Here is a 15,543-nt window from a genome sequence, read left to right on the forward strand (position 1 = left end):
TACCTATTTAAAGCTTCAAATAAACTTTTCTGCTTCTCCACCCCGTTGTAACTATTGGGTGTAGCAAACCGGGTAACGAACCACTCAAGCTGTTGTTCAGCCTCTCGGCACTGGGTGCCGGCAACAATAATATAGTAGTACCTCAGAGTTACGAACATCTCAGGAACGGAAGTTGTTTGTAACTCTGAAATGTTTGTAACACTGAACAAAACGTTATGCTTGTTCTTTCAAAAGTTTACAAATGAACAATGACTTAATACAGCTTTGAAACTTTATTATGCAGAAGAAATATTCTGTTTTTAACCATCTTAATTTAAATGAAACAAGAACAGTTTATTTACCTTGTCAAATCTTTTATTTAACCTTTCTCTCTCTCTTTTTTTTTTTCAGTAGACTTGTAGAACTTATAAGTTTTCCATACAGGAAAGGGAAAATAATCCATGTTATTAATAACTAACTTTTCTATGCTACTTTGAGGGGGTTTATTTTATTTATTTTTAAGATTTTTGGCCCCATCCACTTGTGTTTTGGACTTCTCCTCAACTGCTGTTGTCAACAGCACTTTGTGTCCAACCAAGCAATTTTCATCACTCTTTCTGGGAAAAAAAAATACTGAATTGGAAATGTTAAACAGACACTTATGCACGTCAATAACAATACACAAATGAGTAGTCCTATTTAATTCAACAGGACTACTCACTTTCCTGAGTATTTACAGGGTCACGGTCTTAGGACTAATCCTTCTCCTAATGAAGTCAATTAAAAAAACTCAAATTAACTTTAGTGGGACTTCAGGTTGCAAGGGCTCACAAAAACAACCCATTATTTTGCAATAGAATGAAAGAATTCAAAGGGGCCTGACAGGCCACAAACGCTGTTGAAAGTGGCAGCCAAACCTCTCTAGAGAGCTGTTCAAGCAGTCTCAAATAGACACAAATCAGATGTCAAGAATTATAACATTCATTAACCAGTCGCAGAACACTTCAATCTCTCTGGTCACTCGATTACAGACCTAAAAGTCGCAATATTACAACAAAAGGACTTCAAAAACAGACTCCAACGAGAGACTGCTGAATTGGAATTAATTTGCAAACTGGATACAATCAATTTAGGCTTGAATAGAGACTGGGAGTGGATGGATCATTACACAAAGTAAAACTATTTCCCCATGTTTATTCCCCCCTCCCTCAGACGCTCTTGACAACTGCTGAAAATGGCCCACCTTGATTATCACTACAAAAGGTTTTCTCCCCACTCCCTCCCCCGTATTAGCTTATCTTAAGTGATCACTCTCCTTACAGTGTGTATGATAACACCCATTGTTTCATGTTCTCTGTGTATATAAATCTCCCCACTGTATTTTCCACTGAATGCATCCGATGAAGTAAGCTGTAGCTCACGAAAGCTTATGCTCAAATAAATTGGTTAGTCTCTAAGGTGCCACAAGTACTCCTTTTCTATTTTCTCCTTTGACTCGCATGGTTGACATGGCTAAGAAGTGCTCTGTGGACAGCAGTCTTTTACTTTCACTTTTAAAAGCCAAATTAGAAGCATTTAGTAGGTCATGGTTTCAGTTGTATAAATGAAAGTATTATTTCCAAAGATCCCATAACTTGTAGATGAGCAGAGAAAGAATCTGGCAAAGTTAGCTAGGAAAGGGAAACAAAACAAAAAACACTAAGGGTATTAGGTTGCCATATGCTCTTAATGAGCAGACTCATCCAAATACACGTGAATAACTTTACTCACACGATTAATTGCTTCTACTAACACAAGTTATTTTCATGGTTAAGTGTTTGCAGGATTGTACCTCAAACCTGCAGCATTGTATTGAAAATTAATTAGCATAACTGGTGAATTTTTTATTTACTTTCCACATTTCTGTTGGTATTGTTATTGAGTTGAGAACTGCAAATAGCCCTCAGCAGAATGGCTCATATACTAGATAAGTCATGTCCATGACTAGAAAGTTATTTGGCACTAAGATTTGATCTGTGACCTGAGTGTCAGGAGGAAAGCAGGAGGATCTCTGCACAGGAAAGCTACAAGCCTCCCATTTTTGTTGATAAATTTGCTAAAACTAATCTATGAGGATGAAGTCCATTAATAGAAATAATTTCTACAATTATTGTAATATATCCAATCATTAGACAGGAAGAGGCTCTAGTGTATGACTTAAAGATGTCTAAATATGAAAAAAATATTAGGAAGAGTGCAAGGAGGAATAAAGGCCCCATCTACTCTAGGAAAATACATGTTGCTAACAGCAACACCTTGCCTGGCTTCAATTAGTGCTGAAAAGAGTTCACCTGCCCATGTAGATGGACTCAAATCCTTTTCAACCCTATCAGAGATAGGGAAACATTATCTCTATCATGTTTTTAATCATGATGGTGAATCAGCTTCCTCCTCCATCCACACTACCAGTTAAACTGCTTCAGCAATGGGTTATTTTCCTAGTGTCCTAACATGCACGGGGGGGAAGGACTAGGAAATGGTGAAGTGTTTGCCCCGGGCTGTCACCCTGTCTCAGGCAGAGCTGGTGTGGCTCCTATGTGTTTACAGAAGAGGGGGGCAGTGACTGGCACGGCTCAGTGTACGGCCCTGACTACCCACGTGTGCAAGCACCACGGTGGTGCTGCTTGGTTGGAGGGGGCAGGAGCTAAACCCCCCTTCCTGTAACCCCAGAGTACTCCGGGGCTTCAGCCCGCCCAGGGCCACCTAGTGGGGGAGCCCGAGCGCGGTTATGGGCCCGCACGGCCCTGCCAGCGGGGGGGAAGGAGCCCAAACCCGCCGCTGCTGCTGCTGCTCTGTCACCGGGGCGCCTGAAGCAGCGCCGCCCCGCGGGGGAACTTGCCCGGCCCGGGGAGAGAGGGGAACCGGGGCCGGGGCCGCGGCCGGTCCCCCTTGCCCAAGGCCGGCGGGCGCGCGGGCCGACAGAGGCCAGGCAGGCGGCAGTTACCTGGGCGCGCGCCGCGTCGTAGCGGCGGAGGCGGTTGCAGGTTCCTCCTCCCTGGGCCCAGGTGCCGAAGGCGGGAGGCAGAGAGGGAGTCTCCGGGCGGCCGCCAGGGGGAGCCCGCGCTGCAGCCAGCGCCGAGCCCGGCCCCAACTGGCCCGTAGGTGGGAGGGGGGCTCTCGAGGGGAGGAGAAGGGACCCGGGCAGGCAGTCAGAGAGGCCTGAGGTCCCTGGGTGAATGCCCCGTGCAAACCGTGCCCTCCATACAAACTTACCCGCTCTGCCCCGCGGGCACTTTTGCTCAGGCATTTTTACAATGATCTGCCTGCCCCAGCCTGGGGCACTTTTTGGCATGCACATGCATTTATCTCATCTCCCTATAAAGCCATGGAGCACTTTTTTGAATGAGCATTTTCTGTGATGAGGCCACTAGCTATATTTTTTTGAATATTGACCTTGAAAATCTCCCCTGGGTGTAGCTTGGAATAGCCCACTGTTCTCACCATACTACTGCTACTGCTTTCAAGTCTCCACAATATTTAAATTACTAATAGATCTTATTTTTTCTTGATTTTTCCAATCCCTTGGGAATTTCTGCTGAAGAATGTGAGTGACGCAGACAATGGATGTAAATGATGTTCGCACACAAAGTCCATCTCTCTGCATCGGGATTTAGGTCCTGATCATGCAGTTAAATTCACATAGTTGAACCCTTGCATCTGTGCAGAGTCCAGTTGACTTAATTGATTGGAATCTCACTCTGAAAAGGAATGAAATTTAAATATAAGGGTGAAAAGCGATTAAGAAGAAGAGTTATTAGAGACATGGTGCAACTGTTCCTGGTTTGAGGGACTGGAAAATAGGAAATAAAATGTTTGGTCAAATGCTACCGTCACATATTCTGGTGCAAGCTATTGACTCAAGATTTATAAGTAACTTCAGAATTATGGAGACTTACAACAGCAACATGGAGATCAGATAAGAAGATGCTTTATTTCACTACTGAAAGGGAAAGCAAACTTTTTCTAAAGGTCATCTTTCAGGGCTGATTTTGCAGCCACTGTGAACACAGAACTCATATTGATTTAAACGGGCGCTCCAAACACAATGCAGAATTGAGCTTTAAAAGACAGAGCATGATAAATTTCTCTCCAGCTTTGTTGATTGTTCAGTAGTTTTATTTTGTTAATGTAATTTTATATATAATGGAGATGCTTTTGATTTATTTTAAACATTCTCCTGCATCATTCACTGATCTGATTCTCAAAAAGAAAAGGAGTACTTGTGGCACCTTAGAGACTAACCAATTTATTTGAGCATAAGCTTTCGTGAACTACAGCTCACTTCATCGGATGCATACTGTGGAAACTGCAGAAGACATTATATACACATCTGATTCTGTGAGTGTCTCTTTCCTTTATGCTTACCTCTCAATTCTCAAAAGGGTCTCATCCTATTTCACCTTTCCTAACTTCACTTGACCACTACGTAGAGACACCATCATCATGGCAAATCCTAAAGGGATCTAGCCTTCTTGCAGATTCAGGGCCACCTGGATCATCTCTGGCTATATGCTTAAGGTGGTTTGGCTGTATATTCCATCACCAGCAATCTTATTGCACCACTGAAGCTTTTGGCACCCACATGATCACCAGTTGTGTAGCTGCACTCCTTGATACATACACTTTGGAATTTTTTGGTCTTCCATTATAATATGTCCATAGGGAGAAAGCCACCAAAACTTGGAAGACATTATCTTAAAAAAGCATTGTCGGGTTTAACACTTATTTTTACAGAGCCATAGTGCTTTATGGACAAACACAAATGACAGCACCCTGCCCAAAGCAGCATGCAATGTATGGTCCCGATTATCCACATGCTGAATTTTACACACGTGGGAAGTCCTATATGACTTCATGTGATTATTCATTAGTATGTAAAATTAAGTACACGCATGCATGATCAGGGCCTAAGTTTGCATGTATAAGATCAGTGGGTTGAGGTGACAAAAGCGCTGCATCATGGTGGGGAAATGTATTTATGTACAAAATAGCGTGTGTATGTAAAAACTAAACAAAACCCCAAACCGTGCCTTCGGCAGCGATGGGAGAACATAGTGGATCCCCCCCCCCGCCTTTGCCTTCCAGGAACAGCGAGGCTGCAATCTTTTCGCACACGCACTTGCCATTGACTTCAATGAACAATCCCAACGTGCGAGAACTTGCGGGAGAGGAGGAAGCGCCTGCACGCAAATCCCCACCTCTCCCGTACCCCACTGGCTGCCCCCTCTCCTTTACTTCCCCATCGCTAGCCCCCCTTTCCCCCGGCCCACCGCTCCGCCCCTCGCCCGCCTCTTCCTTCCCCCCTCCCCAGGGGAGGAACAGAGAGAAGGACCTACGGAGCGTCTCGGCCCCGTGACCTACGGAAGTGACGTAACCCGGATCGGAGGAGGGGAGACTCCGGCGTCCGGTGGTAGCGTTGTGCCGCTCTCGGGCCGTGGGCGCTTCCGTTAGAGCCGTTGGGAGCGGCGGCGGGGACCAGGAACCGCCGGAGTCCGGCACCGCGAGCGGCCGAGGCCGCCTCTTGCGGGATGCTGCGGGGTCTGGGCAGCTGGTTCGGGCTGGAGCGGGCGGGCGAGGAGCAGAAGCCGCCGCCCGAAGAGAGCGGCAGCCTCGGGGAGCGGAGCGAAGCCGGGGGCGCCGAGGGGGAGGCGGCGGCGGGCGGGGACCCGGCCGTGCGGAGCCAGGAGCAGGTGGATCCGGATCCGCTCCTCAGCCAGGCCAAAGGACTCGGCAGTGAGTGTCCGGCCCGCGGCCGGCAGGGGGAGCCGTCTCTTGCCCCGGTCGCGGGGCTGCTGCTCTGCGGGGACTCCGCGCACAGCCCGGCCCGGCAGCCCCCAGCCAACAGACCTCTCGTCCCCATTTACTCCCCCGCTGCTGGCACTTCCCCTCCCCCATTCCCGTCCCCCCACAGACTTCACGCTGCATCCCCCCAGAGATCCCGTGCGACACCCCGGTCTGCATCCCCCACGCATTGACAGGCCCCCTTATCCCTGTCTGCCCTCTCCCCCCCCCCACGCGCACACACGCCCATACTGACCAGCTCTGACAGCTGCTCTCCCCACAGATGCTGATCTATTCCCCCCCCCCCGCCCCGTTAATCTGGCCCTGCAACGCGAAATCCTATCTCCTCTCCACCCACCCACTGACTCCCTCTATCCCCACCCCACCACATAGTTTATTACTCATCCCCATGGGACTTGCCCTCCTGCCTTCACACCCTCCCTGAGTCTCAGCCAGAGCCTCACAGCACAGGTTAAAGCTCTAAAAAGGAGCTTGGGGAAAACAATACACATGCTCTTTACACCATATTATAACACACTGAGGGTGGGAGAACTTCCTACAGGGGTTGTGGAAATAGAAATATCTTAATAAAGAAATACGGTCAGCTGATCGGTGTCTCTTAGGGTTTATCTGCACAGAAAAATTGTCTCACTTTAACTAAAGTGATGCAATTCCCTCTAAGTGTTGATGCAGTAATACAGATATAAAGGTCTCTTATTCTTGACTAGCTTATTACTATTTGGAAAGCAGAGTAAGCTATAGCAGTAAGTCACCTGTTCAGTAGTATAACTAAAGTGAGTTTTACCAATATGACTAATTCAGTTAAAAAAACCCACTGCCTTAACTGAAATAGTTATACCAGTACAATACATGGGTGTAGGCCTGGCAAAAAGGTGCTTCTTAAAAATCATGTTATCCCTTAGGCTCTAGTTAGACTATAGGAAAAGGTGCCCTTTTTTAAAATCCAGGTAATGTAGCTGTTGAAAACCACTCAACACCAAGTAGGCCCAGTTTAATACCTTTAACTTGATTTTAGCAGGTCAAGTTATAGCGTAAATGGGACCTATAACTTGACCTGCTAAAATCAGCTAAAGCTGTTAAATTGTGTCTACATTGGCATTAAGTGGGGTTTCAGTTCAGTTGAAGTGCCTTCTCTGTGTTAACTCCGGTGAAAAAACATCTTTTTCCTAGTCAAGACACCATAACATCTAATGTAGACACTGTTTGATAATTGTTTAAGGAAGGAGCATGGTTTACAATATCACCAGCAAACAATTTTAAAGGTGTCACATTGTCTATGTTAGCTGCTGAGTGGTGTTTCAGGTCGTCTTAGCTGACTTAATTAAAAATATCTCCCCATTCCCCACCTGCCCAAGTGAAGACAGGGCTAAAGCTCTTCAATCCTCAGGCTTTACCTCTCGAGAGACTCTAGTCATCTCTTTCACTTGCCTAGGCTTTGCAAATCATATATGAATTACATTCTGTGATATAATTGTGGCATAGGTTTATGATATGTACCCAGTTGACATGTATTGTTCTGCATTTTACAAATTTGGACCTCTTCTGTATCTCTTTCACCCTAACCAGGACTTTCAAGAGACATTCATGCAAATAAAGTTAGAAGCTGAAAATTAGGTGTCATTCTATTGTCTCAGCTCCAAGTTTCTGTGTTTCTGATGTCAATAATTTAGTTATCAAAACAATAACAATAGAATGTATGGGATGGAGGTGTTCTTAACAATTCTGTAATGTCACTGTGCACTGTTCAAGGGACACCACAAAATTTGAAATCATGGCACAAATTTTTTTAAAAAAAGTAGTTTTGGATACGAACCTTACCCCAAAGTTCCAGTGGCACATTTCTCTACTTTTTCAGTGTGGTTATTTCCACTGTTCCTATGAGAGACTGACTATATGAACTGCTCTCTGAAGTAAAAATAAACTGAAAATATTTTTTTCAAGTATTCTCGCTAATCTTTCAGTTATAGTGAGCTTTAAGTAAGCTGTTTTCATCAGACAGAGGCGTGGCTAGATTGATAGTGTTCCTTTAAACACCTGTTGTATTCGTGTCAGTTGGTGGGAGAAGTGATGTGTGCATAGAAAATAATATAGTGTAGTTTATGAAGTGCAATAAAATTTTTGCATGAAAAGTTTTGTATAGTACACCAAACTATGGCATTTTATTTTATTGATGTCTCCTCTGAATAAGTAAAGCTATAATCAGATAACATTTGGGAGGTTTGCTTTCCTGTACACTCTGAATGGATAAAACACAGAAGGCTCTATTCCCCATTAACTTGGTTGTGGTGGGGAAGCATTATCAAAGAGCAGGGTTTACAGTATCCTCTGAAACTTTGGAATTCGTCTGCTCTCTTTCAGAACCCATTTCTGCAGCCAACCCCCATTTAACAAGAATGATTTGTTCCTAAATTTCATGTTTTGCTGTGGGCTTTGTGAACTGCATTGTGCTAGAGTAGTGTAGATGTCTTGATTGGTTGTTCTGATATAGCTGGGTCCTAAAGCATAGGTGGCTTTGAATTTTCAATGGAAGAAAATTGGTAGCCAGTGGAAGGACAAATATGGGCTGATGTTCTTGTGATGGCCTGTCCTATTGCAGAAATGAATTATCACATTTTCTAAAAGAGCTGTAGCCTCTCTACTGCTGCCACCGTTAGACCCAGATTTAGTGAATATAATAATTCAATGAGAGCAAACCAGATCATTGAGAGCAATGTTGCATAGTAATCTGAAAGTGGAATAAAAGACATTTTTCATCTGATTCTGTGTGGCCTTCTCAGCTATTATAAAAAACTTGAGGTTTTGTACTACTTTGACAGTTGGAGGGGCAGTTGCCTTTGATGGAAAGGGGAGGTCGGTGACCCAGCTAATTCTGGTGTATAAATTCTGACTAGAATTATTTGTCTTGGCCAAAATGAATTTTAGTTGATTATCACTAGGCGTTGACACCTGTTTGATGTTGCTACATATGTAAGTGGTGGATCAGTAGTACATTTTGATAGATTACGTCATAACTTGTGGAGAGGTTCAATAATGTTAAATAGATAGCAATCGTATGTCCTATCTAATTAGGCTCTTATACTGCATTGATAGCCATGGTATCTAAGCATCCTTCCTGGGATGCATAAATGACATGATTAACAACTGTCACATGAGTTTATTTTTACATCCATTGTCATGAGGAAAGTCCCATTTTGTTCCTGTACACATCACAGTTTGAATCCTAATTGTAAATCATCCAGGGTAACAGATACCATGTGCTAGAGCTTTGTTGTCGCTGTTTTCTCGGTGGCTTTTCTTAGGAATAGAGGTTAGACATAGGAAAGTGTTTGGAGAAGTCATCTTCATTGAGTGTGTTTTTTTAAAGATTGGATGGACTATTGAATATTTCAGGAGCATTAGCAGTGTCATTTCTCAGAAGGAGTTGATGATGTCCATTAGTAGCAGACATCGGTCTTTGGTGGTTTTCACCAGCAAAAAAGGGCAAGGATCTGTTTCACAGTATTCCTAAAAACTTTTAGCAATTTATGTGTGGTCGAGCCAAACATCTGGGTTAGTCAGTATCATCTGTTTCCGATTCCAGCTCACTCTTCCTGTTCTGTTTACCCTGACACAAAAAGTTAAGAAGAACAACCCACTGTTTTGTATATGATAGTGAGGATAAAAGTTATAGCTTTTTAAAAAAAAAGTATTAAGTTAATATTCATGAAATTCAGATTGACTTGTAGACCTGAAGTTCTAGAAAGGAAAAAAAGCTTAGGTATTCTTTTTGGCAGAAAGAGTGGCAATACCTGAAGTGCCAGTTGTTTCTGAAAGTCAACAGTTTTTAAAGTTTCAGCTTGACCTTCCTGGAATGATTGAAATGTTTCACTCCTCTCTTCTGATGTCCCCTGGATTCTAAATCATATTCTCAATTATTCCTCTTTTGATATGCACCACTTAACTTAGATTTAAAATGACTTCTGCATAAAATCTGAGTATTATCAGTGTTAAATTGTACCAATTTATTGGCATCAGATATACTGAATCACTAGGAAGACTACAGAAAACTTTACACCTACTAAATCTATGTCTCTAGATATTTACATGGTACCATACACATAGTATCTGAAAAAATAAACTAATCCCACATCATTTCAAGATACCTCGATATTAAGTTGTTGTTTGTCACACGTTTAAAGGCTAGTGGCTTCTTCATGGTTTGTCTGAATATTATTTAAATTGTGGTAGTGTCTAGAAGCCCAAAGAACAAGATGAATGTCTCATTAAATGAAAAAGAGCTTCAGATGTGTAATAGCTTATCAGTTTTAAAAAAAAAAAAGTTTTGGCCAAACATACAGTTCCATCCCTAAGGGAGAAGAATTTAAAAAAGGATAGAAATATATAGTTCACCTGCAAAAAGGCCTTCTAGAGTACTAAGAAGCCAGTTTAAGCAATTCTGTTTTAGAACTTTTGTTATAAACATGACTTTCAGATTAGGTGTCTAAAAATGTACAAGCAAAGAAGAAAATATAACTAAAGAATTCGATATAACAAAATATTTACAACTCTAATCTCTTCATTTGTGAAAGATTATCTCTTCAATTTTGCGACTGCTGCTACAAAAAAGATATCTGAATCGGTTGCTGAAACAGCACAAAATATAAAGAAGTCTGTAGAAGAAGGGAAAATTGATACCATCATTGATAAGGTATTTTTTCTGCATTATGTGAAACTGATCTGTAATGTACTCCTAGTATCTGCTTTATTTCAAATACTGTTCATCAGAGGGATAGCTCAGTGGTTTGAGCATTGGCCTGTTAAACCCAGGGTTGTGAGTTCAATCCTTGAGGGGGCCATTTAGGGATCTGGGCCAAAAATTGGGGATTGGTCCTGCTTTGAGCAGGGGGTTGGACTAGATGACCTCCTGAGGTCCCTTCCAACTCTGATATTCTATGATTCTAAGCATCTGTATAGAGTGTCTGGGCCTGCAAAATGGTCTGCCTTAGACAAACCCCCAAAACTGGTTTTTAAAATTGCAGATTTTTAGGGCTGATTTCATATATTTCTTGAATAAATAGCTAAACAAAATTTGTTTTATCTGACTGAAGTGTTTATACAGAATGGGCATTTCAAGGAACGCTATTAATGAAAATCTCTCTCACAAAAATGTTATCACTATAGCAATCTTAACTGTAAGATTGTTTTAATATTTTTTATTTATGTATTAACTATCAAAGCATTACAATATAAACATGACCGGTTAATTTATATAAGTATTACAAAACACTGTTACATTATTGGGTGATGCTCACTTAATAAGCAGCTACTCAATCTTTTGTTTTCTCCTCATTGTTCAGTGTGTGGCCCTAGGTTTTATTTACTGCACACAAGCAACTTTAATTCTGACATTTCTTAACTCTTGAGTGCTGGACTTTGCAATCTTAATATTCTTTTAATATAGCTAGTTTATTTTTATTTTAAAAAAGTAAACTGAAAAACAGATTCCATCCTGTGGCATCATATTGCCATCTAATGGTTCACCAGCAGGGTTGGAACCTCTAGATCGGGCTCAGCAACCTATGGCACGCTTGCCAAAGATGGCACACGAGCCAATTTTTAATGGCACGCAGCTACCTGCCGAGTCCCAGCCACTGGCCCCGCTCAGCCTGCTGCCGAACCCAGGCCAAGACCCTGGCAGGCAGCAGCGTGCCGTTAAAACTCCTGCCTGCCCCGGCCTGCTCTTCTTCCCCTCTCCTCCCCCCCCCCCCTCACCCCCGCAGGGTGAAGAAGCTTGGTCCTGGCAGCTGCTGCTGCAAAGCAGACAAGCTCCCTCCTCCCCCACCTCTTCCCCCAGCATACTGAGTTCCTGCCCCTCCCTGCTGCCTCTGCCCTGACCCCTGCACCTCCCCACATACCCTCCCAGCCCTCTGCCCTGACCCCTGCACCCCCCCTCATACACACCCCAGCCCTCTGCCCTGACTCCTGCACCCCCCATGACCCCAGCCCTAACTCCAGCACCCCCACGCATACCCAGCCCCCCCACACCCCTTTCCCTGACTCCTGCACCCTCCTCACACACCCCATGTCCTGACTCTTGCACCACCCACATTCCCACCCCCACCCTGAGCACCAAACGGGAGCTCCTGCACCACCACCCCACATTCCCATCTGCACCCCTTGCACCAAATGGGAGCTGCCCAGGTAAGCACTCCACCCCCAACCCTGAGCCCCCCTCCCTCATTCTAGCTCCTGGCCAGACCCTACACCCCAGCTCTGTGCTCAGTGCAATCCCACCCTCAGCTCAGTGCAGAGAGAGAGGAAGAGAATAGGCTAGAACCAGGGAGAAGGTAGGTACCCACTCTATGTGGGCAGGGCCGGGATCCCAGACTGGCAGCGGGCTGAGTGGCAGCGGGCTGAGCCGCTCAGCGCCCTGCCAGTCTGGGGTCCCGGCTGCCAGTCCTGCTCAGCCTGCTGCCGGTCTGGGTTTCTGGCCGCCAGCCCCTTGCCAGCCAGGGTCCTGGCCACAGGCCCCGCTCAGCCTGCTGCCGACTTAGGTGAACGGAACCCCAGGCTGGCAGCCAGCTGAGCAGGCCAGCGGCGTAAGATCAACATTTTAATTTAATTTTAAATGAAACTTCTTAAACATTTTGAAAACCTTGTTTACTTTACATACAACAATAGTTTAGTTATATAATCTATAGACTTATAGAGAGAGAGACCTTCTGAAAAATGTTAAAAATGTATTACTGGCACGCGAAACCTTAAATTAAAGTGAATAAATGAAGACTCAGCACGCCACTTCGGAAAGGTTGCCAACCCCTGCTCTAGATCCACCACATAGACCTCTTCCATTTGAGCTAACAGAGTAGCTGATAGCAATAGTAGGTGTTGTTCTCTGTGCATTACAAGGGAATGGGATGGGACACTTTTCTAGTGGGTTTTATAGATATTTGCTGTCTCCAGAGGGAATGGTGAGACTCAAATCTTGGGTTCTGCTCCAGGTTCAGGAGGCACACTCTTCTGCCCATTCCCGCAGCCCTGATACCTACTGTCGCATCACCTCCATCCTGTTTGTGTTCCAGTCCTGTCTTTTCTCCACCCTTGACATTTCATCCCTATCCCAGTCTCCTCACCTAGCCAATCCCAGTCTCTGCTCCTCAGGTTTCTCATTCCAATCTTCTTGCCCAACAAGTCCTAGCCTCATCCTCCTGGCTCCTTGTCGCCAGTATCCTAGCCCAACCAGTTCCAACCCCCTACCAGCTCATCATCCAATCTTTCTCCCATAACCCGCCCTCTAGTTGTCTCCCAGCTACAATCTCCCTCCCTGGGCTTCTCATCCAGTCTGTGTCCCAGCTCCTTGTACCTGTCTTTGTCCAGCCAATTCTAGTTCTCCACTTGCATCCCAGCTTTGCATCAGAGCTGTCTCCCCTCATCCTTCCTTTCAACTGCCCCCAATCTCAGTTTCTGTCTTCCCTCTGCTTCCCCAGACTCCTTGTCTCAATCTGTTCCCTTTTCCTTCTCTGGATGTCTGGTTCTTGTCCCCTCTGCATTTGAATTGGGCTGCTTCCTCCTCCACACTACTTAGGCAGTGTGTGTGTATATGTATGTGTGTGTATCATTGAGAGCACAGAACAAACGGACTTCTTGTTTTCAGTTCAGGTTCCTGGATCTGGCATGGTCCTTAGCAGCTCAGAGCTGCAATTTCAGGAAAAGTCCAGCTCAGTGCAGATAGAATCTTTGGGGAATTAAGAAGCTATAATGTAAATCTCTTTTGAGCATGTGCAAACTAAGATTTTTCAGAGGTTTATAAGTTGGCCAAATTTGAGTAGCTTTTCGGACGGATGGCGAAAGGTACATCCCTGACACAACGGCCACCCAATGCCCAATTTTAAGTCCCTGTTCCAAAGCACGAAGACCCTAGAACTTTTCAAAGAAAAGGTTGTCAGAATTTTTTAACAAGGGCACAACAATATATTTTTCCTTAGCCTTATTGTTGGAAATGGCTAGACCATATCGGTTGAAATTTTCCACAAAAATTGAATCTGGGATAGACACCCATCATGAAAATTACAGTCTGAACGACTACATTTTGGCAACATTATAAGCAACTGAAACAGTATTGGGCAGCCTTAATAATAGGCTGTGATACCAGCCCAACCTATATTATTATTCATCTGGTAAACTTTTCAAATCCTGGGAAAAAGGGTAAGTGAGACTGAGTTTTGTGAATGGTTGCATATAAGTGGGTGTATGTGGTGAACTCTTTGTAGTAACAGAGTAACAAAGGGACAGGAACTATAGAAGAGGGTGGAGAAAACAATGGAAGGAAACAAAGAAAATAGACTCTGATTACAACATAGGAAAATATACACCATAATCTCTTATCTGTTTTTCAAGCCTTTCTGTGATCATAAACTTCAGGTGGCATGAATATCTGTGTCTGTTTTCTGACATTTATATGATTTAGGATTTTCTTTTAAATTATCCTCTGATCTGTGTATGCAAGGGTTGTTCTGAAATTTTTAACTAGAGTTTTTCGTTATTTATTACTGTCTATGATGAGAATTTTATAATATGTTTTCTATTGCTGTATCTTGTCTTCTGGGCATGAGAAGTACAGACTTCCATTCATATCTCTTGTTTATTTCAGTGCTTCTGTCATTTTATTTGTGTAACGTATTGTTATAGTGTAAATGAGAATACTACCATTTTCTTGCATTTCTTACAGTACTGTACCTGTAAGCTTGATTGTGTTCTTACACAACTTCCATAATTATTTTGTGAAATGTTTTTATTTTAATTGTAGTCTGCCAATGGCTTCTTGTGAGTTTCTGTCCTTTGAAAAATATGTTGTCACTATGATGCTGGACATATTGATTCACTCTTTTGTGATGATACCATAGATACCATGAAGGAAATTTCAGTAACTGTAGAACTGCATGCAAAAGTAACTATTAAGCTAGGCCTTGGGTATGTCAGGAGAACTGTCTGGGACATAGTTTACTATTCATGAACTTAAAGTCATAAAACTTTTTCAAATAAAAAGGAAAAAAATGTGTACTGTATTTGGAAGTATCATCTGGAAAGCAGGATATATAAGAATGGCACAGGCATGTATGGGGTTGGGGAGTGGGCAGTAAGAGAAGAAGGGTGTTAGAAAGGGAAAAGATGCATTCAAATGGGAAAATGGAGAGACTAGCAAAAGGAGGAAGGTACTGCTCTGAATGATTTGAAGCAGTGCATACTTTGGTCTGTGTGGTGTTTTGGGTTGGCAAGAAAGGTCTCGCATTGTAGCCTGATGCCTTGCTTCTCCACTGGATTCACTAATAGAGCAGCATCCAACTCTGGCCCACAAGGAGGTATGATACGGTGCAGGGCCTGGATAACTGAGAGTAAGAGATGCAGAAAGAACTTGTGTAACCCTCTCAGTAAAAACACAGATTCTACAGAAATAAAGGAATGATGGAGGAAGAGGAAAAAACTCTAAAAATACAAATGAAGAGAGAGACTGAGAAATACAATAGTGAATTACTTCATTTTGGGGGGAGATGGCGTCAAGAAGCAGTGTAATTAATGGTGGGTTTATTGATAACAATTACACTGAAAAAAAAAATCTTCCCTTTAAAACCTTAGATTTCTTTCTTACCCCACTTGAAGATGTTATGACTAAAGGATGAAATTCCCTGACCTCTTCTCTGCCAGTAAAAATGAAATCATACATCTTTTATGATAACCCTCCCTGCT

General features: G+C 43.5%; 2 protein-coding genes across 24 annotated transcripts in view; one reads left to right on the forward strand and one right to left on the reverse strand.

Annotated features, from left to right (window-relative positions):
- Positions 1-3,072, reverse strand: part of CTPS2 (CTP synthase 2) — a 144,718-nt gene extending 141,646 nt beyond the window's left edge. For 7 of the 20 annotated variants that reach the window (XR_012160268.1, XR_012160270.1, XR_012160272.1 and 4 more), the window contains exons 1-2: positions 2,963-3,072; positions 1,300-1,649 (exon numbers count right to left, since the gene is read on the reverse strand). Coding sequence is in view for 8 of the 20 variants with exons in the window: in XM_073355945.1 (XP_073212046.1) it covers positions 1,300-1,376 (77 nt within the window). In the remaining 12 variants the exon portion in view is untranslated. Of the gene's footprint in view, positions 1-341; positions 1,265-1,299; positions 1,650-2,962 lie in introns of those variants that run through there. The other 13 variants (XM_073355924.1, XM_073355878.1, XM_073355936.1 and 10 more) reach the window with 6 other exon arrangements.
- Positions 3,073-5,379: 2,307 nt separating this feature from the next.
- Positions 5,380-15,543, forward strand: part of SYAP1 (synapse associated protein 1) — a 44,006-nt gene continuing 33,842 nt past the window's right edge. For 3 of the 4 annotated variants that reach the window (XR_012160276.1, XR_012160278.1, XM_073356017.1), the window contains exons 1-2: positions 5,381-5,751; positions 10,389-10,507. Coding sequence is in view for 2 of the 4 variants with exons in the window: in XM_073356017.1 (XP_073212118.1) it covers positions 5,547-5,751; positions 10,389-10,507 (324 nt within the window). In the remaining 2 variants the exon portion in view is untranslated. Of the gene's footprint in view, positions 5,752-10,388; positions 10,508-15,543 lie in introns of all 4 variants that reach the window. The other variant, XM_073356008.1, reaches the window with a different exon arrangement.

Source organism: Lepidochelys kempii, chromosome 1 (genome assembly GCF_965140265.1).
Source record: "Lepidochelys kempii isolate rLepKem1 chromosome 1, rLepKem1.hap2, whole genome shotgun sequence".
Taxonomy (NCBI): domain Eukaryota; kingdom Metazoa; phylum Chordata; order Testudines; family Cheloniidae; genus Lepidochelys; species Lepidochelys kempii.